The 22,177-nt window shown below is 35.4% G+C and overlaps 1 protein-coding gene across 7 annotated transcripts in view; it reads right to left on the reverse strand.

Moving 5' to 3' along the window:
• Positions 1-22,177, reverse strand: part of IntS11 (integrator complex subunit 11) — a 191,858-nt gene that overhangs the window by 116,970 nt on the left and 52,711 nt on the right. For all 7 annotated transcript variants that reach the window (XM_089086822.1, XM_089086818.1, XM_089086824.1 and 4 more), the window contains 4 exons: positions 13,897-13,995; positions 11,648-11,769; positions 5,764-5,935; positions 1,592-1,810 (listed from right to left, as the gene is read on the reverse strand). In XM_089086822.1, coding sequence (XP_088942948.1) covers positions 1,592-1,810; positions 5,764-5,935; positions 11,648-11,769; positions 13,897-13,995 — 612 coding nt within the window. The remainder of the gene's footprint in view (positions 1-1,591; positions 1,811-5,763; positions 5,936-11,647; positions 11,770-13,896; positions 13,996-22,177) is intronic.

The raw sequence follows: 22,177 nt of genomic DNA on the forward strand, positions 1-22,177 counted from the left end.
CATCTAGCACAAATATATGCTTTTAATATTTTAAACAAACTCTTAACGTTATGGTTTTGAATTACTATGCCCTTTCTGTTCAACTACTCATTCAGTTGATTGAACTTTTCTGGGCTATCTGTCTGTATCCCGCATGCGCATTTGTTTTTAATATACCAGCCTAATTTCAACCTTACGCTTTTCCAATTGCTTATGATCTTCTTGTTCAAATTCTCATTCAGTTAAATCAGCTTTCACAATACCAGCTTAACTTTTATCTTTTATACTTTCTGAATTACTTGGTCAAATGCCAATTTAGTTGCATGAGATGAATGAGCTCTTCTGGATTCTACATCCGCATTTGGCATAATTATATGATTTTAACACACGAGCTAAACTCTCGGTGTTATATTTTAAATTCTTTGTTCTCCTGGTTCAACTGCTTATTCAGTTGATTGGGTTCTTCTGGGTTCTCTATCTGCATTCTGCTTATACATATGCTTTCAATATCGGGCGGAATTCCCGCTTTAGACTTTTTGATCTACATCTGGTTCAAATCTACATTCAGTTGAATGTAGAATGAGCTGATGAAGCTCCATCCGTAATTGGCATATCCATATGATTTTAATACACCAGCTTAATTTCATCCGTTTATCATTTTTGAACTGGTTACGTTCTTCTGATTCAAATCCTCATTCAGCTGCTTTTCTGGTTCAGAAATCCATTCAGCTAAGCGAGCTCTTCATCAACATTTACCATAAGCGTACTTTCATAATACACCAGCTCAACTTCTCCCATTTATCCTTTTTGAAATGCTTACGCTCTTTTAGTTCAACTGCTCATACAGTTGGAAGAGCTGAATGAGCTCTTCTGATTCATACAGATGGGTGATAGGGGTATATCCTACCTCTTTTTCAAAACTCAGTCCAGGGGACTAGTTATTCCTCTCCGAGTTAGGAAGCAATTTCTTAAAACCGGTTTTGATAAAGTTGTAGTTGTGTACTTATTATAGTTTCTTAGAAAGCTGTGTTCAAGAAGTTGTAGTTTCCCCTAACCATTATGATGTAAATACCCCTCTTCGAAGTCGACCACCAAAAAACACTGAGGGACTCCAAAGGCAGTATTCTTCTAGTGATCTTAGTAAAAAAAAATTACAAATTTGACACTTTTATAGATAAGGCTTGAAACTTCTGTAATGCAGTATTTTGATATTCTGAAATTGATGGCTTAATTTTTATTCCGATCACAACCCATTCGATAGTCATCTAAAAACCTCGATAAAAGACTAGCGGCAAATCAGATATTTAACTGTACCTGACGCCACGAATTTCGCAAAAAAAAGACCTTTATAGGGGTATTTCCCGCTTTTTTTAAATTAGCCAGATTTCCTTCAGGCTCATCAACCATTCCATATTTGTAGGATATATATTATAATATAAATTCCATTTTTCAGAGTTTTGCGTATTATCAGGACGAGTCACTCTTTACCTAAAGTTTGTTACCACGAACTCTTGACCAAAAGTTTCAAAAAAAGATATCTACTTTGATTTTAGGCTTGAGGATTTCTAGGTCTATAGATCATAAAAAGGACAAATATAAATAAAATACCCACCATATTTTGTTCAAAAGGTGCCCATTTCTTGAAAATAGTGAGGGACAAGCCAGCGTGTAGCATGCCAGGAGTTGCAAAAACTACCATTGAACCAGGATTGTCAATATATGACTTGTCGAAAGGCTTGATGTGTTTGAATTCAAACATATTTCGCCGAACGAAAGTTTTCTTTATCTTTTGATTTGTCCAAGAAATAAACATTTTATAGTAACTGTTCGCCTGAAAACAGAACAGAAAATTAGTTCAAAATTTATAAAAGATAAAAAAATCCAAATAAATACAACAAACTCATTACATCGACATGCTAGCCAAATCTAGCACCCTACGCACTGAAATATGGTCATTACAAGCCCTTGGAGGATGGCGGTTAATTTCTTCTTTTTATATACCGTGTAGTACTTACTTGTACTTATTTCACTTGATGACTCAACGATAGATAACCACTAACGGTCCCGGCGTCTGTCGTATTACTTAAAACCACCTAGCGATTCCATGTCGGAATTAATGGTGGATAGCCAGATTTTTTCTTTTCACTGTCGGCTCTCTTTCCAGAGAACGACAACGGGAGATATTATTTCAGGCACCTAACGGCACTATTGTACAACTTAGGTTATTTTTACGCTTAAATTCAGAAACTCTGCCATCAATTACCCCCATACTAGCCTATTTGAACGGCCATGTATTCTCCGTGTGACAAACTCGTAGTTTCGTCCGCCATCTTGGATTTCAAGCCGCATAGCGGCGTTCTGAGGAGAAATTTCACTTGCGTAATCGAGCCATATTAAAGAGAATGCTCGAAAGTACATCTCAGCCATTTTTGGTGCTTTCCTCAAACACGGAAGTTTCAGGTGTTTTGTGATGCTTTTCACCCCTACTATTTTAGGAATCGGAGAAATACAAGAAGGCTTAAAAATACGCGGAACTTATTAAACCTGGGCATTCTTTGATCAATTTCACTGGGATCACAAGAATATAGCTAGATTTCCTAGAGCCAAAGCTTGGAAGAATAAGAATATAAGTATGTGAACTAAAATTAAAATATTCGAAGCCATATTGTCAGGGGCGTAGCTACAGTAGTATTATTGGGGAGGGGGGAAAGAGGGGGTGCTATTGAAGTAGGTTGAATAGGATATTTAAGCGGGTAGGGAAGACAAGTAACTAGTTAACAAACACGCTACTTGTTGAATTTAAAAACATTACGCATTACATTATAAACAGTAAACACACATTAAACAATCATAAATATAAGTACTGGTGCTCGGCTGTTACTAAAATTGTCAACAATGAGCTACTGCAGACGACAGTACTATAGCATAAACAGGCTTTTGAGTGGGCGAAGGTGAATGTCGTTTACACTCGGTTTTTCTTCAGCCAGATTCACCACTAATGCTGCAGTATATATCTCCCCTCCACTTCTCTAAGCCCCCCCACCAAGCACAGAATGCTCAGTCTCATAATTGAAGCAAGCTCTAATCTAATAGCCCTGGGTATCCCGAAAAGCAAGTTGTTCCCGAATTGGCCGTTATAAGCAAAAGTTAAACGAAATTGGAACTTCGTGGGAAGGGATAAAGAGTGAAGCTTTGAATAGTTTTTGGTGAAGAAGGAGCGTCCGTGACTGTGTTGATTTCAGGCAGCTTAGCGCCGCAGTGAAGTGTTGGTAGTTGTAGTAACACTAAGATTTACAAGTTTCTCCTGAACATCGTCAATGACTACAACTGAAATATTGTCTGCTGTGTCGTTATGAGGAAGCAATGAAAGTGTAGGGTTACATCGAGATATGGATGCCCATTTTGGTAGAGAAAGCGTAAATAGAGTAGGGTTATGCAGATTAAGTAGAATGAGTAAATTCAGCAGCCGAGTAGGCATTTAGAAGCAGAGATTTACCAATCTCTTCATCCAATAACGGTCAGACTGCATTGTGGAATAAGGCTCAGAGCCAATAAGTCTCCTGATTTCTGGTCATAATTTTTAGAGGTTTTAGGTTTGTTGGGGAGCAAGAGAACTAGGATAAAGGCTTGATTTACTTGACTTAAGGCTCCAGCCGAGGGTTCGGCGTAGAGAACAATGAGACCAGACGCTTCCAGGTTGACCTATCGCTTGCCAGGCTCTCAGCTTCTTCCACCGGGATGTGGGCTTGGGCGAGGAATTCATCGGCTTTGTCTTTCCACCTAGTGGGGATGGCGTCCTCTGGGTCGCTTCCATCCATGTAGGATGAGGTCGAAGTCGAATGCGACCCGTGTTGGGGCGTCGCGTGACATGTGAAGGAGGTGGCCGTACCACCGAACAGTACGATAGGCGAGCTGCGTCAAGAAAGGAGTTTGTGCCGTACATAAAAGGAGGGTCCTAATGAAGTCAGTCCAGTTAAGTTCCTCGATTCTTCGGAGATGTTTTGTCTGTGCGACATCGACGGCGCTGAGGATAGATTTTGCAGCTGGCCACGTCTCCGCTCCATACAGCAGCACGGTGCTGACTGATAAAGCGGCTTGTTTTTGGCTTTCGCCAAATGCTGCTAAGCCTCCCAACAAGTGCCGACGCTTTGGCTATTCGAGATGCAAGCTCTTTTGTGATCAAGCCATACTTCGACAGAATAGATACCAGGTAAGTGAAGCCTTCAACTACCTCTACTCGGATAAAGGACTAAGCAATTATTATCAACCCAAAGGGAGAGGGATTTTGGGAATACATAAAGGTTGCTGCAATCCATGAGCATAAACTACCCCTACTACAAACAACTCACTGTAGGACCAACCCAGCTGCGGCCAACAAAGCTCCGCACGCTTCTTCCTCTACCTTTTCATTTTGCTTAATTGGAAAGAGATTTGCAAATTTTGTCTTTAAACTCTGTGGTCTGGTTCTCAGTCAGTATCGGTACGTTAAGAGGATTAAAATTGGAGTCAAGATCAGTTGCAATGATACTTGAAACCCTTTGAATATTATTTCTGGGATAACGCTAAAGAAATTACGTCCAACCTCTTGCAAAATTTTTACGTCATGCAAATTTGTATTTTAGTAAAGGGGCTTCTTTTGGGATTAAATAAAAAAAACGAGTTTTTTTGACTTAAAGTAAGGAGCAACATTAAAACTTAAGACGAAAAGAAGTTATTTCGTATATGAGTGGGGCTGCCCATTCCTCAACCCTCGCTCTATACGTTAAAGTATTAAATTTTTTTTTTAAATACTTCTCATTCAAATTCAACAGTCCTTCTTAGCAGTCTTTCTTGAGCAGTCTTTCCTAGGAGTTATGACAAAAACTCAAAGAGCGAGGGTTGAAGAAGGCGCAGCCCCCTCACAGGTTGAAGAAGGGGCTACCCTCTCATAGGTGAGGAAGGGGCCAAACCCTCATGTATGGAATAATTTCTATTTTTAGTTTTATTATTGCTCCTTACTTTCGGATGAATTTTTTTTTAATTTAATTTCTGACCGTTTTTCAAATAATGCCAGTTTATCCCCTTCCTCCCCCCGTGAAAATTTTCTCTTTAAAATTCCGTCAGAAAATTCCTCCGTGGAAGATCCCTAGTATAAAATTGCCTCCCAAAAAAATTCCGTATGTTCCCCAATAATAAATACTATAGGTTTAAGAATAAGAATTAGTTACGCGGAAAGAGGTTTCTTATCTATAATTAAGAATTAGTAAAAAAAAAAAAAAAGAAGTTTAGTTAAGAATTAAGTATGCCGAAAAAGGTCTCTTGCCCATATTTGGCTCACGGATCACCATCCCTCAGCCACCTTGCAACACTACTATCCCGGTAACAAATGCATTTTCATTGTGTCTTTTACCTTTTTTTTTGGCAAATTGCAATAAAACTGATTTGAGAGCAAAACTGATGTAATAGGCACTTCCTAATGTTGGAATAGTTTCTTCATGTACAAATACCTATAGCTTGCAGCTATCATGAGTATTGTTGCAGGCTATAGAAATCCTAGAAATTATCCCAAAAAAATCCAGGAAGCTCAACGTAAAACTATGTCATGTATCGGTCGCAGCCCCTATTGAAGCAAGAACAAAAACCCTGGAGCGCCGGGTGTACTTTTGATGCGCGAAAATACGACAGATTTTGTTTTTTAACATTTACAATATTCTAAAAGGTAACGACATTAAAAGCTAATTCTTTTTTAGACATATAAAAGGTAAACATAAAAACAACAAACTGCAAATTAAATTAAAAATCTACCTTTTCTGTTAGTCCTGCAGCAAAATAAATTGGTACTTTGAGATCCATCCTTTCCCAGTAAGTCTCAAGTAAAATGCACAATTCTTGAGCTCTGCCAAGGGCAAAAACAGGGATCAGAACCTTTCCACCATTGTTGACACACTCGTGAACTTTCTTCAAAAAATCTCGCTCCCTGAAAGCAATTAATTTCTTTTACCTTTTTTGAAGCAAAATAGTTACCATTCTTGAATCAGCTTCAAATGGTGATTCTTCCTCACTTGACAATTTTTTTAAAACATTTTTTTCCTCTTTTTTATTTTTGGTTAGTATGGCATGGAGTTGTTTTTTTTACTAGGCTGCGGCAGATGCCACAATCGTGATAAAAGTGACCTTAAATAATTGTGGCTTTTTTTAGCAGCAGTACATTTAACTTATTCCCATGAAATATACATGTATTCATTTCTGCTTGGTATCATGAGCCCTAGCAGAACCACTAACAATAATTACTATTCTATTTTTCAAAAATAGTAGCACAGCTAACTCACCCTCATGTACTGTATGTATATGTGCTACAGTACATTTAACTGAACCTTATGCAGTTTGAGTATACTTACCATTTTGACATAGGGAGCTCGTATGCATTTTTTTTTTTTTTTTTTAGTTTTTTTTTTTTTTTTTTTTTTAGTTTTCCTATTTTCGGATAGGGATTATAATATTTTGGATAGGGATTGACAATCCAGAGAAAACATCACAAAAAGCTCGGTATCTTTGAGCGGGTTGCCAAGAGGCCAAACGAAAAACTCAACAGAAGTAGGAACCTCACTTGAGGGAATAAGAAGTGAGCTCTGAAGAGAGTCGAGTGGAAAAAGAGCTTTCGTAGGTCTGATGGACTTGGGAAGCTCGGTATCATGACAATTCAGCACTAGAGTTGGCAGTTACTATAGCAATATCAAAATGGAATTGGTCCACTTTAGTATGAAACTCTCAAAATATCGCTCTACGATTTGATATTATCCAGAATTATGTCGGAGCAACAGGAAGCAAATATTTACAGATTTAAGAAAATTTGATATAAATCGATCTTAAGAATCGATCGATTTAAGAAAATCCGTAAACTTTAAATAGTGATAGAAAATGGAAAATGTTAACTTTCCCTGATATGTTCATTCGCAGAGAAGAGGTCAGTTTAAAATACAGTAGAAAAAATCATAGCAGGACAATCGCAAAGCAAGACAAACGAAATATTGTAATAACTACCGATTTATATCAAATATTTGCATAATTATATAAAACAAACCCATACATAAGACAGTTATATAAAACTCCGATACTTATCAAAGACACGGACAGGTCTTCTTTGTTTTTTATTAATTAAGAAAAATTCCACAAAATAAGTTTTTCAAAGAAAAGTAAAGAACTACATTAAAGCAAAAATGAGAAAAAATAAAATCAAATAATCTACCAAGGGTGAGACTACCATAATTAAGCATTAATAAATAAATGAAACCCAAAACGAACAGAAATTACAATAAATAACCGAGTCAAACTCAAAACGAGCAGAAATTAACACGAGTAGGGCTCAAAACCCCTATAATTTGCACAGAACATAATTTGCACTTTACTGAAAAAATATATATGTTTTTACTTTTGTAACTTTAATAAATCAAATAATATTAAGATTTTGATTTCTAAATATCAGTCTATGTATATTAAACTGACAGTGCACATTCATTTGTATTTTTTTCAGTAAAGTGCAAATTATGTTCTGGATGTGCTTGGGGAAATGGTGGGCGTGGAAGGGGTGTTAGTTGCCTCAATCACTTTCGACTATTAAAAAGGGCACTAGCCATTGCAATTTCCAATCGACTGAGCCATTTTCCAAGTTTCTACGCAACTCCTTCGATAATAAGTGCCCTGGTCTAAAGGAAAAAAATAATACATTGTGCCAACATCGTTCTTTACTTAGGCAGCGCGATTGCGCTGCCTATGATATTAAACAAAACAAACTTAAGGCCCGTTTAGAATAAATAATATACTAACAACAACTTTTAGTCATTTTATGGACAACCTTTGTCCATGGAAATAATGAACGATCAACTAGATTAGTCCAAAAAGACAGACAGGCTTTTTTCCATGTTTGTAAGCTCGTAATAGCTCGGGTAACAACAATAAAAATAATACAACATCCCAAATAAGCAATAAATACCATAGATGCAAAAAACCAAAATTGTAAGAGAGGCGTGATATAAAAAGATTTTTCCAGGAAGCCTGAAATATCCCACTCACATGTCACTTATCACGCAACGAGGTTGATAAATATATCTTGATGATTGATCGAATTCATCAATTCACCTTGATTTGATAATCAAATATCTTTGAAAACACTTCAGTATTAAAAGACATTAAATTGGGTAAAAAATAAAAAACTGGTAATTGCTAAAATATGTGCATATATTTTAACAAGGGATTACAACAATTCAAAAACCTTAAAAAAGAAAACCAAAAGTTTGAAGCTTAGTAGAAATCGTTGTTAGAAAAACATCATTACCGAATTTATTTTGTTGAAAGTATATGCAATGTCTTTTTAAGACATGAAAAAAAATTGAAAAAGTTTTTAAGTTCAATTCGGAATCGCTGAAGTTATTATGTAAACTGCAACATTATTTACGGTACCTGAACAATGATTCTAATATTTTAATTCAAACTACAAAAATACCTGAAAATTTTAAAATTAGTTTTTTTTTGTTAGATAAAATTAACTAGCTTCGTAATGAAGCTAACTGGTTTGAAAGCAACCAGTTACATTACGTCAGTAGGGAGGCCAAAAAAAAACGAAAATTTGAAATTGTTACAAATGATGATTCTCTATCTTGACAAGGGATTACGACAATTCAAAAACCTTAAAAAAGAACATCAAACGCTTGAAGCTTAGTACAAATCGTTGTTAGAACTCGTACTATCTTCAATAATCTTTGAAAAGACTCCAATATGAAAAGACATTAATGTGCATAAAGGGCATAAAACTGGTAGTAGAAAGAACATTTTTATATATTTTAACAATGGATTCCAACAATTCAAAAACCATAAAAAAACACTTTTTGAACGCAACCAGTTATATAATATCAGTAGGAAGGCCCAAAAAACGAAAATTTGCATTTATTACGAAAGATGATTCTCTATTTTGACAAGAGATTACAGCAATTAAAAAATCTTAAAAAAGAAAACAAAAATTCTGAAGCTTAGTACCCTACATATCGTTGTTAGAAATCGACCTTCTTCAATAATCAAATATCTTTGAAAAGATACAGTGTGAAAAGACATTCAATTGCAAAAAGAGCAAAAAACTAGCAATTGCAAAAATGTTTCTATATAGTTTAAAAAGGGAGTACAACAATTCAAAAAATCTTAAAAAAGGAAACCAAACGTTTGAAGCTTATTAGATATCGTTGTTAGAAATCGGACTTGCTTTAATAATCAAATATCTTGGAAAGACAACAGTATGAAAAGACAGCAAATTGTCTCAAATTGTCTGCGGACTTGTTTTAATAATTAAATACTTTTGAAAAGACAGCCGTATGAAAAGACAGCAAATTGTCAGCGGTTAGAAGACAAGCGACAATGAGGATCCATATAGGCTATACAAGACCGCCGCGTTCCGAGCGCTGCCGCCAGGCTCTTGGTACTACACAAGTGTAAGCGACCTTTAATTCAGCTGAATTTACTAAATCCAGATTTTAACGAAAAATCCGAAAACTGGAACAAAGAAAGAAAATAAAACTGAAAAAAGAAAAAGTGAATTTGAAAGAAAAAAGAAATAAAAGTATAAAACATCCCTTGCTTTCTTTAAAAAAGTAAGTATTTTACCCTTAGCCTAAAAGAATTATAACTAATAGAAATTGACACTTTTTCCCATAGTTTTTTTTTGCATATGAATGAGAGGTTTTGAAAAAAAAAAAAATGGCTGCTACTTTAGCCCTGAATATTTTTCTTTAAGTAATTTTAAAAAAATTGTAGCTATACGTATCCTTACCCCTTTTCAGCAATATTCGGCACAGATTAGAAAAAAAATCAGCGCAGGACAAGAACCACTTGCATTAGCAAGACGTTTGATCGATAACGCTTTTTAGAGAAACGTTATCGCGTTTATGCTGCTCTATATAAAGACTAGGGGGAAAGCTAATAAATCATATTTAGAGAATTATTGAAAATCAAGACATCTCAGGTGTTTTACAGAATAACGATAAAACCATAAATACTTTTTCACTTACTTTTCTTAACACGATTTATTTTAAGGTATATGTTATGGTAAAAGGGCTAAAATTTATTTATAAAAAAAATAATAAAACAATTATGTGTAAAAAATGATAATTTCTTTACATACCCAAAGCATCTGTGTTTTGCAAGGGCCAACCTAAGATTTTTGTTCGGAGGGTTTTTTTTTTTTTTTTTGGGGGGGGGGGGGTTAGAAAAAAACCCTTATAAAAAGCATAAGAAATTGGTTAATGTGAATTTTGTTACTGTTTTGCAAGTTTGACAAAAATTTAGCGGGGGGGGGGGAGGATGTTCAAACCCGGTAACTAATCTCTGGATATAGCCTGGGTGTTTTGCTAGACATATGACATGCAGTTGAGAATGGAAAACCCCCAGCTTTTGTGCTATTTATAGAGAGAGAAGGTGAACAACTATTAAACCACATTTTCTAGATGTTCTGAAAAGTAAGACATAGGCCAACATGTCATTTTAATGGACAATTTAAAGCGCCAAGGACATTAAGACAAAACCATTTTGCCCTTTGAGCCCATCTTCGGACTATTCATAGCTGAGATCGTAAATTTTTGTTTGCCTTTTCTTTTAGTTGTTTCAAAATTATGAAGTTTTTGGCCAGTACTCCATTTTCGTCAGCGTTGTCGCGCTGAATTGTGTAAATAAATTAGCAAAAGAAGTAAGTTATATTTGAAACACTTTTCATCCGTAAAAATTCAAATATTAACCATATATTGTTTCCCCAAGACAAATATAAATTGAATAGGAAGCTGCATCTTCTTAATCTCTTTGGTGAATATGTTCTTAGCTTTTTTTTTGCTTGATTTTTCACCCACGTTTCTTTTTTTTAATTTGGCACCCACTAACAGAATACTTACATATACAGGTTTTTCTGTTCAAAAGATACTTCCCGATTACTTTAAGATAGATGTCATTGTGTAACTTTCCACTTAACCCATTTCAACTGTCAGATTTAACTTCACTGTCCTTGGTGGTCGAAGGACAGAAATATATCCCATTTTTATATCCCATTTCTTAACATTACCTAGTAATCTGAGAAAAGGTTTTTTTTTCAGAGAACCACAGAAAACTGAGTTTGACATGAGCACTGACGATTAAGTAACTTTAAAAAATTTGAGAAATTTGTGAGTAGGCACTTTTTCCATTTTTGCCTTCCAGAATAAGGAACTTGTTCTATTTATACAGAAGAGTTTCTGTATAAACAAACTTCTTTCCTGGCTGGTAACTAATGTTGATTTGTATCTGTCTATGCAAATAAGCGATCGGTAGAAACTGAACACTAGAACACTGAGCATAGAAACTAGAACACTGAACATAGAAACTAGAACACTGAACAAAATAACTGGTTGTCTTTTATTCTACTTCCTTGACGTTTATATGGTAGGTATTTATTTTCTTTTTTTACTGATTAATATAGTTAAGACCCTTTTTCGGTTTTGTTTTAATAAGAAAAGCTCAAAATTTATGTATTTCAAATGCTCATTTCCGAAAAAAATTTCGAGGATCCTACAACTAAGACTTTGAGTTATCCTCCCTCCTTAATGACTGACTTCTCGTCCAGCATTCTATCCAACCACGAAGCGCTACAAGGAAAGTAGCGAAAAAATATAGGACCTCCTACCTGCACCTCTTGGAGTCTCTAATTGTGGTTGCATATGTGGATTCAGATATTAAGAGATCTGGGCGGCAACGGTCAATCCACGCAGCTCCAAGGTGTCTATCCGGTGTCATATTATAGTCTCCCTAAAATATACATAGAATTGAAAGCTAGATCAGATGATAATACCATACCCCCCCCCCCCCCCCGCAATACAAAAAGCAAACGACAATTTTCAAATGATTTGCGAGAATTCTGAAGAAAAAGAGGGGTTTATACGAATAAGGCGTTATATAAATGGCTCAGCAGCAAACTTCACAGTTGTCAAGCTAGCTCAGTAAAAGAATAACTGTTCCTATATATAGCCCAATACAAAAAAGAGGATAAGTCCTAAATTTTGGTCTACACGTCCTGCTGATTAAAAGAAATATTCTATAAGGGCCAAAAAAACGTCTAATATTATTGAATTTAAAAAGAGCAGTCTAATTTTTCGGTTCTCGAAAGATGTATAGCTGCTGAATTTCATTAGCATTTCTTTTTTGCCTTCTCAGAGGATTTATATATCTTGCTTTATTAAGTAGACAATTTGAAAGTGGCAGAAGGTTAATTTGCTTTTTTAACACTGAAAAACCTACAACTTGTCTGAAAAATACTCGAAGGTACTGAATTCTCACCTTAAGTAAACAAAGTCAAAACGTTTTAATATTAACCAAAACGAGTATTAACCAAAACGCTCTACCGCGTTTAGCTCAAGATTTTGTTAAAGATAATTTTCCTTTAGATTGATCTTTGGAAAATATTTCAATTCATTCAATATTTCAATTCATATTTCAAACATTTGGATTTAAGTCATTAAGACCGATCAAAGTCGTAGACTCTAATTACGTTTATTCTTGAAGGTAAAAAAAAGTTTTAGTTACACTCTTAATTTAAAACATAGGACTAAAGATTTTATACTGATTAGCTTTCAGATTTCTAATTTATTTACAGATATGAGAGTTAATACGAGAGAAATTATTTATAAAAGAAAGAAGTGCATTAAAGCATTTTCTCAGAATTCCATCTAAGATATTCATCATATTCGCGCATATGATTGTTCTTACATAAAACAAGATACCTCGAATTGCCAAAAGTGATAGTATAAACCTTCTCTTTAACCAAAAATGTATGCTTCAAACGTGGGTAAAAATATACCGGCAAAACAAAGATAACTTAGATTTACAGTGGGTAGAATGTAAATACTGGATATTGAATCATGGCCATACGGACCCGTTTTATTCGGTCATTATTTAATTATCCGGTAATCCCCCATCACTTCCCCGTTTATATTTTTTCCGTCTTGATTTTTCGCATTGTCCGGCCCGAAGGTGTCTAGAGGTGTACGGCGAAGATGCTCAAATTTTGGTCCACTTTAGCTTCATGCTTTAAATCAATTTTATATATATATATATATATATATATATATATATATATATATATATATATATATATATATATATATATATATATATATATATATATATATATATATATATATATATGCGGCATATCTTTTATCCCGTTTTTGGTAAGAGAATAGATTCTGAAAAATTACAGTTGGGGTATCTTTAGGGAAGTTTCGTTGTTTTTGTTGTTTTTTTTATGTTTTTTGGGGTGTCTTTAGGGAATTTTAGGGTGTTTTGCCTCCATATTTAACTACCGCTTGTTTATACCCGCACTGTTCTATCCCATTCTTAGATGGGATTGTCAAACAGGATGTTAGAAAATAGCCAATCTGAGATTATAACTGAGCAGCCTGGTGTCGCTTGTTTGTCCAACAATAAATAATTGGTTGTACGGGTATTCTTCTTAATTTTATAATCCTCCCAGCCTATTAAGATATGTTTCGTTTTACTGAAGCCAAAAACCGTGAAGATCACTTAAAATAACGGTCTTTGATATCAATACACTAAGGATTTTCTTAGGACATTTAGCTACTGCACCGTCAATTTAGGTATACTTTTAATATTTTTTTTTTTTGGGGGGGGAGGGGGATAGGGTCTATATCTACCAGCGATGGATACAAAGTCACTAAAAAAAGCGGATAAGTATCGGCAAAACGAAGAGGGGGGATTCCCCCTTGCACAAAGATTGATCCGTTGGACACCGTCCTCCAAATCATGGAACAAATGACAAAATATGATCAATGTAATCTTTTCGTACCCTTTGTTATCCCCTGATTTCTTACCGTATAGACATCTTACCGTATATCCCCCTGGTACAACAATATTTACCGTATAGACAAGTGACTGAGTTCCAACTTTTATATGAAACATTGCACCTCCAAGAACATGTCCAGCGTAATAGGCTTTGATTTCAATCTCGTTATCGACCTAAAAATAAAAGTTGAACTATATTTAAATTTGAACATAATATATAGCTCCACATCAGCATGTTTTCGGATACTCAGGGCAAGTTTCCTTCAGAAACACTCATAGATTTTAGCTTTCACTCCTGAGATATTAGCTTTTACGATTTTTGAATTTTGTCACCTTCAACTCCCACAGTCCGAATCTTCAAAGAAACCCGATTACTGTAAGTTTTGAAGGTATGATGTTGACTCCGACTCTTAGATTAGGGGGAAGTGGAGAAGAGGAACTTTTTTCTAACTCAATAAAAGTACTAATGAGCTCAGAATTCGCACTTACTCTAAAAATAGAGCCTTCAGAAATGCATCTACACACTAATAAAAGCACTTATAAACTCAAAAACTGCATTTGCTGAGAACATAGAGCCTTCAGAAATGTATCTGCACTAAATAAAGCACAGGATATTGTTCTGCAAGTCTAATCTATCTTGACTTAAAAAAGAAAATTTGTTCAAATCAATCTGATTTAACTGAAAAGGATAGTTTAAAAAGGAAATTTGCTATATTCATAAGAATCAGAATCATTTTATTCATAGAAGCAGTGATAGTCAGAATAAACTACACCTGTATGATACTCATACTTGCGAATAAACAATCACTACGTCAACACATGATAAACAATGAAGTATAACAGAACACAAGTGAATTTGACAAGCATTTTATGCCTAGGGTACCGTAAGCAATTTTAATCTATCTTTCGTTTTACATTTCTTTTTATCAGAAACGGTATTAATATGTTTCAATACTTATCACTGTTGAGAAGAAATTGAGCAAATTTGCAGATGTCAACGCCCGTGAAGAGACGGTAATTGCAAGGTAGACAATATCGATTTTTATCGTGTATAATCGTCAAACAAAATCGTTCTGACAGCTCTTTTTTGCATTGATTCAAGTTGAATAATTAAGAAGCCTATATGCGAAGCATGACCTTAATATATAAGAGACGATACTTGTATGATATACCCCCTACCTAATATTCTTCAAATATGTTTCTCTGACGCTCAATCCTAATGAAATATACCAAAGTAAGATAAAATATAATACTTTAGAAACAAATTTGGGCTATATATTTGCATATTAGGGGATGGGGGTCAAATTACGCGGGTCTACATGCCTAATATGTTAGGTACAATTATTCTGCATATTATGTAGCGAGAACTGTTTTCTAACTCGACCCTGTCTAAATACTTTACCTCAAACCACTCCTATTGTGCAAAAATACAGTCCAAATTATATATTTTCCATCTATTCTGTCACTTCTCTTTGAAAAAAAAACCCGGTTCTATAATGCGTCAATGAATGAACAACTTGAGCGGTAGGGGGTGTATCATACAAGTACCTAAGAGACAGACATTCCCGGTGAACCAAATGATCTACGAGTAAATTCTTCGGCTATTCTGCTGTTGCAGTAAACCCAAAAGCAATTTCTTCTAGACTTTTACTTCAATTAGTTTAGCATAGAGCCTGCTTCTCTTCGTCCACTATCTTATATCAGCGGTTCCAAGGATTAAAACAGATCTCTTGTACCCCAGTTTTTAAATGGGCTATCTACCTAATTGGCATATTAGGTAGTCACTAATATGAGTAGGGTCCAAAAGAGGTTAATGAAATAGTAATTTCTTTAAAGATAGAAAGTTTTTGAGATCACTGCTTTCTGTTGAAAATGTGTTTTTGGCAATTTCTCCTTGCTAGTTCCAAGCGCTAGCATCTTCTACCCATGCTATCAGCTCAGTAGTTAACACCAAAAAGAAAAAAAAATTGTTACAGATGCAAACTGGTTACCTTCCAAAACTAAACGGTTTGAAAATTCATTCGTGCAAATGTTCTGTGCTTTGCTTGCACTGGTGTATCTTGTGGTCGTGATCTGGAAGACCCACTTCACTCTTCTTCTCTTTAAATTTTCTAAACTTGCCACAAGCCTAATAACACTGGCCTCACGAAGAGGACAAAGATTAAAGAATTTATCCCGTCATCTGAATTTTCACTGCCAAAGTTTTTCTACGCTAACGCTGAAAGTCTCAACCCAGATCAGGTAGTTGAAATAGAAACCCTAGCACGCATCCTTTAAGTCAACTGTACTGGTGGTAACAGAAGGCCACCGCCAAAACATCGATCTTCTAAACATCAATGGTTTTAATAAATATTTTAAGCTTAGATCAGATGGTCATTCCTTGGGAAAAAGAGGCAGTGGTGTTGGAATCTATCCCCATGAAAAGTTAGCTATAGGTGTTATTGATGTTTCATGTCTTGGATCCCTTGACGAAACAATGTGGCTAAGATTCCAGCATAAAAGACTTTCAACGAGAATCAATGGTTTGACTGTGTGGGCTTTCTATTACTCGCCTGGCCAGCCCTAAGAACAGAAGAAAAGGTTTCATGAAAAGCTCAACCTGAGTGCCGACTACGTTCAGGTAAGTGGCCTGGATGTGTGATGTTTGTTCTCGATGATGGTAATGAGCTGAAACTGGAAAGTTCTTACAGGGCATTGGAGTTAAGTAATACTGTAAATTTTCCAACTACAAAAGGAGGAACATCATTTGACATAATCGATACAAATATGATCAAATATTACAAAAGTCCCACAGACAGCCCACCACTGGGTGGCAGTTACCATTTCTCACTTGAGCTAAATCCGTTGAACAGCGTGAAAATAACGTATACAACGGCAGAGACAGCCAGCCGACCAATCACTGATACCGGTTTGTTCAAGTTTGGGAACTGGATAACTCGAAAAAGTTGGATAGATGGCTGGAATGCAAGCACTGCTGATTCAAAAGCGGAAATTCTTCAAAATACTCTACTAGAAAAATTCTGTAGTTATTTACCCGGTAGAAAAACCAAGTCCTTCTCCGTCGACCGTCCGTACATTTGGAAGGATGTTAAAAAGCTGATAGCTGAGAAACGAAGATTGTTCAAAGAAGGGAAACGCCAACAAGCTATTCTTATGAAAAACAAAATTGGCATACTGACACGCCAGGCGGCAAAAGACTACTATTAAGGTAAAGTAAATGATTTGTTCCAATCCAAACCCCAACAGTGGTATAAAGAAGTTAAAAAAAAACTCGTAGGAAAAGAAACTAAGTGTGTTGATTTCAACTTGGATGATACAAATACCGAATTGGCCAATCAACTTAACGCCCACCTGGCTAGTATTGTACAAACCCTACCTCCCTTGCGCCAAGATGAGATACCACAGCCACCTCCAGACTATCAGGGCTTCCCAACAATAACAGCCGAAATGGTGACCAAAAAACTTAGAATACTAAAACGAACAAGCGTCACGCCAATTGATATCCCAATCCAAATCATAAAAGCATTCCCAGACGAACTTAGTTCATCACTTTCAAATTTATTTAACCACATCACCATTTCTGGCAACTTCCCGTCTTTATGGAAGAAAGGATATGTGAAACCAATATCTAAAAAAGACGCACCTAATGACTTCACAGGAGTTCGGCCGATCACTCTTACACCGGTATTAATTGTAAAAAACAAAACTTTCCACAAAGTAAGTTTTTTTAAAAAAGTAAAGAGCTTCATTCAACAAAAAATGAACAAAAACAGAACCAAATAATCTACCAAGCATACAACTACCACAAATCAGTATCAATAAATAAAAGAAACCCAAAACGAACAGAAATTAAAATAAATAACAGAGTTAAACTTAAAACAAGCAGATATGAACATGAGTAGGGTTCAAAACCCCTATGCTTTCTAAAACCCAGGATATAATTTGTACTTTACTGAAAAAAATTCAAATGAATTTACTGAAAAAAATGTGCATCGCCAGTTTAATATACATTTATTTATTATTCCTTAAAATCTTAATTAATTTTTTGTTTCTTTAAGTTATAAAAGTGAAAACATTTAAAGAATTTTTTCAGTAAAGTATAAATTATATTCTGGCTTTAAGAAAGCATTAAATAAACAAAACAAGTTTATTTTAACTGAAAGTAAGGAGCGACATTAAAACTTAAAACGAACAGAAATTATTCCCTATATGAAAGGGGCTGTCCCCTCCTCAACGTCTCGCTCTTTACGCTAAAGTTTTTTATTGTTTAAAAAAAATTGAGGGGTAAGAAAGAGTCAAACTTTAGCGTAAAGAGCGAGACGTTGAAGAGGGGACAGTCCCTTTCATATACGGAATAATTTCTGCTCGGTTTAAGTTTTAATGTCGATCTACTTTCAGTTGAAAACAACTTGTTTTTTTATTTAATTTTTGAACGTTTTTGAATTAATGCAGGTTTCGATTTTGGCTCATCGTACATGAATAACTAAAACAAAATTTGCATTAATTTTACTTCTATTTGGTTAAATGGCTTTCTCGAAAGTTGTTTAATTTTATTTACGAAAGTTTTTATTAGTAATAAATATACGTAACTTACGAATTAACATACGTAACGAACTTCTATTTTCATATATTTTTAATACTTATATTAGGGGTTCGCCCCCTAGTCAATACCTCGCTCTTTACGCTAAAGTTCGAATTTTGTTCCAATTCTATAAAAATGACCGCTTAATCACAAAGGCCGTTAATTAGAATAAATAGCTCTTATGAAAGTACTAAAAATCTTTGGCTTAAAGAGCGAGGCATTGACTAGGGGGCGAACCCAATCATACACGAAATAATTTTTGTTCGTTTTAAGTTTTGATGTTGCTCCTTACTTTCAGCTGAAAAACTTTTTTTTATTTAATTTCTGATCGTTTTTTAAATAATGCTGGGAAACTCGGCTCCCCCTTCATAGCAATGTACCTTCCCCCATGAAAACTTTCTCTATGGAAAGATCCTCCCACATTACCCCTGACCCCCCCCCCACTACCCAAAAAAATCCCCCTGAAAACGTCTGTATACTTCCCAAGAACCAATACTATATGTAAACATTGGGTAAAGTTTATAAAACTTTCAGCCCTCCCCCGGGGATTTTGGGGGATTAAGTTATCCTAAAAGACATAGTTATTATATTTTCGACCATGCTGAAAAAACTGGCTATCTCAAATATTTCATCAGGTGACTTTTGGAAAAAATGAGCATGGGAGGGGGCCTAGGATATTGTAGGGCCACTGGGTCGATACAATCACCCCTGGGAAAAAAAACAACAAATAAACACGTATCTGTGATCTTTCTTCTGGCAAAAAATACAAAATTCCAGATTTTTGCAGATAGGAGCTCGAAACCTCTCCAGTAGGGTTCTCTGATACACGGTGCAATTTTCGTTAAGGTTTTACAGATTTTAGGGGTGTTTCCCTTTTTCAAAAATCAGGTAAATTTTCTCAGGCGCGTAACTTTTGATGGGCAGGACTAAACTTGATGAAACTTATATATTTGAAATCAGCATCAAAATCTGATTTTTTTTTTTATGTATCTGTTGGTATAATATTCCGTTTTTCTTCTTCTCGCTCGTTTTGAGGACTGATTGCCCTCCAATCACTTTTGACTCTTAAGAGGGAACTAGAGCCTTTAATTTTCAATCAATTTAGCTCCTTTAAATTATCAATGTTACTACCAGCTATGATAGAACATCGCTGCCTATGTCAGTATGCGCCCTATAGTGCGTATATGCCCTTTTAATATATGCATGCATATAGGTTTTTCGTTTAATTGAAACTCCTAAACGTTCCCTAAAAGTTTCAACTTAATCCCATTAGTGCCGTTATTTACAGTAATTGCAGAAGCAGTATTAGATGTATACATACAGAGTCTTCTGGCTAGCTCAAAATCTGCAACCTATGAAGGTGAAATTTTCAGCGAATATTTCTGTTGTACGGATGACAACCTGCCATCTTTATGTAGGTTGTCAAAGGGGCATATCAGCAATATGCCAGTTTGTGTGTGAAATTAAAAATTACAACGTTTGTTCTGGGGGATGTTGAACTAACCAAAAGACAATATTTGCATCATAATACCAATGCTTCTGCTCCTACAATTACTGCTACTTTTACTATTACTATTACTGCTACTACTACTACTACTACTAAAACTAAGACTACTACTATTAACTGTGCTCCTACTGCTACTACTATATTTACTGGTGCTACTACTACAACTAATAAACCTAAGGGTATTAAGGCGAAAATGTCGGGCAATATCGTAACGGTATTGAAATAAATCGAAACAAACTATGACTATACAGGATGTGAAGAGGACGTATCAGCAATGGCTCAGTACCGTTTAATGGTATTAAGTTAAAAATTTCATCGTGTGTTGAAGGGGATGTTGAAAAAAGGTGCTATTTGAATACTGCTACTAATGCTAGTACTGCTACTACAAATAGTGCTACGCATAATCACCTTTCAACAATGCTAAAAAAATTGATGTTTCAAAACTTTGTTTGGATGTCTATTATGGGAAATAATGGGCGTGGGGGGGTCTCTCAAACCAATGACTCTTAAAAAGGGCACTATAACTTCCAATTTAAAATCAAATGGGACCCATCTGGATTTAATGCGACCACCCATTCCATAAAAACCTTATATCCCCAAGGGCGTAACTTGCAACCTTTTCCCTGAAAGCTGTAGGGGGGGGGGATGTCTTCCTCACAGGTATAATTTCCAAAACCTTCGACTACGATGAATAAAATTGTTATCTCCAAATTTTGATTGGAGGTGTTAAGGCAAATGATGAGTGTACCGTGAGCAAAATGCGATATATTTAAAATACAAGATTCTTTCCTTCTAAAGATGATTCGGACAGAAATTAAACGTCCCTAATTGAGTTCAAATACCAGCTTCCAAGAGTCTAAAGTTCTTAATCAGCAAAAAGAGAAATTGCATTCTAGCTTCAGTCAAACAACGGCGCTAGTCGAGCTTCGAATTTCGCTAAGATAATGAGTAACAAAAAAATGCTACGCTACAATATTTCTAAGGAAGTTTAAATGGTAAGAACCGTGTGAACGCTTGAATCATCAGAAATATTTAAAAGAATTTATTGGACGAAAGGTTCACATCCTTGGTCCACTCGGGCCAATGGTGAGCCAGCTCTTACAGTGCAAGACAAAAGAGATACCTTTGATAGTGGGGTAAAAATGCTTTTTGAGAAAGATTCGTAATCTAGAATCAGGACTGCTTAGACAGAATTTTTGGCGTACGATCTTTGCAGTTCTTTCATGTTTTATCTTGGTCACCGTTATTGTCATTTGGAGTGACCCACTGCTATTCACCTAAATATGTAAGTCCCAATAAATCTATTGCTTTTTTATCTGTGTTTATTTCATTTCATATGTCTGGATCTAGCCTAATAATAGGTAATTAGTTTGCAAAATCTCCAAGGTAACGTTCCCAGGGAATCGGATCTCGAGATAGCTCAAGAAAAAAGAGGCCACATTTATATGTCTACATATTCTATTTTCTCCCATTAATTGAGGGCAGCACTAGCCTAGTTGACACAATCTTTAGCGCTATAAGCGGCGCTATTGGAGAAATTACAAGGTGTAAGTTCACGACCTTTGGGCATAATATTGCCTTTGACACGTTCAGTATTCAGTACCACATTTAGTATAGCCAGTCAATTTTTCATTGCCACAAATACCAATTTTTTTCATCGCTACAAATGGCACGGTCGGAAATTGGAGGAATACTTGCGGACTAATTACGCTATAAACCTTATAATTTGAATTCAATTATTAGAAAGATACAGACATATAAGTAAAGTGATTAGGCATATAGCCGCTAATCTACTACAAGGACACCCTTTGGACATCTCATAGGAGATAATAGCCTCCCCCAAAATAGGTTAAGTGAAAAAAAAAATTTATCTTGAATTGATTCCAAAAAAATGGCGGACGACCTTAATGACTTACTAATAGTGCAAAAGTTAGTCGCGAAAAATATAGAAATAGCAAAATCTATCCCGGAGTACAATGGTCAATCAGATATTGACGAATTTAATATCCAATTGACCCAGTTTGTACAACTAACAAAAACAGACCTAGGAGCGTTAGTCGACATGCTCCTACTACGTTTAAAAGGCCAGGCCTTAACCTTCCTAAAACAGATACAACATACCATAGGCAATAACGCCAACTTGCCAATAAATACGGTCGATAACTTGTTAAAAGCATTTAAAGATAGGTTTATAGATACCAGTTCCATCAATAAATTGAAACACAGAACAGTGAGCTTTGACTTATCACAAAATATAAGAGAATGCC

The sequence above is a fragment of the Artemia sp. Qi Xiang Cuo genome, chromosome 3 (genome assembly GCF_049724085.1).
Source record: "Artemia sp. Qi Xiang Cuo chromosome 3, ASM4972408v1, whole genome shotgun sequence".
Taxonomy (NCBI): Eukaryota; Metazoa; Arthropoda; class Branchiopoda; order Anostraca; family Artemiidae; genus Artemia; species Artemia sp. Qi Xiang Cuo.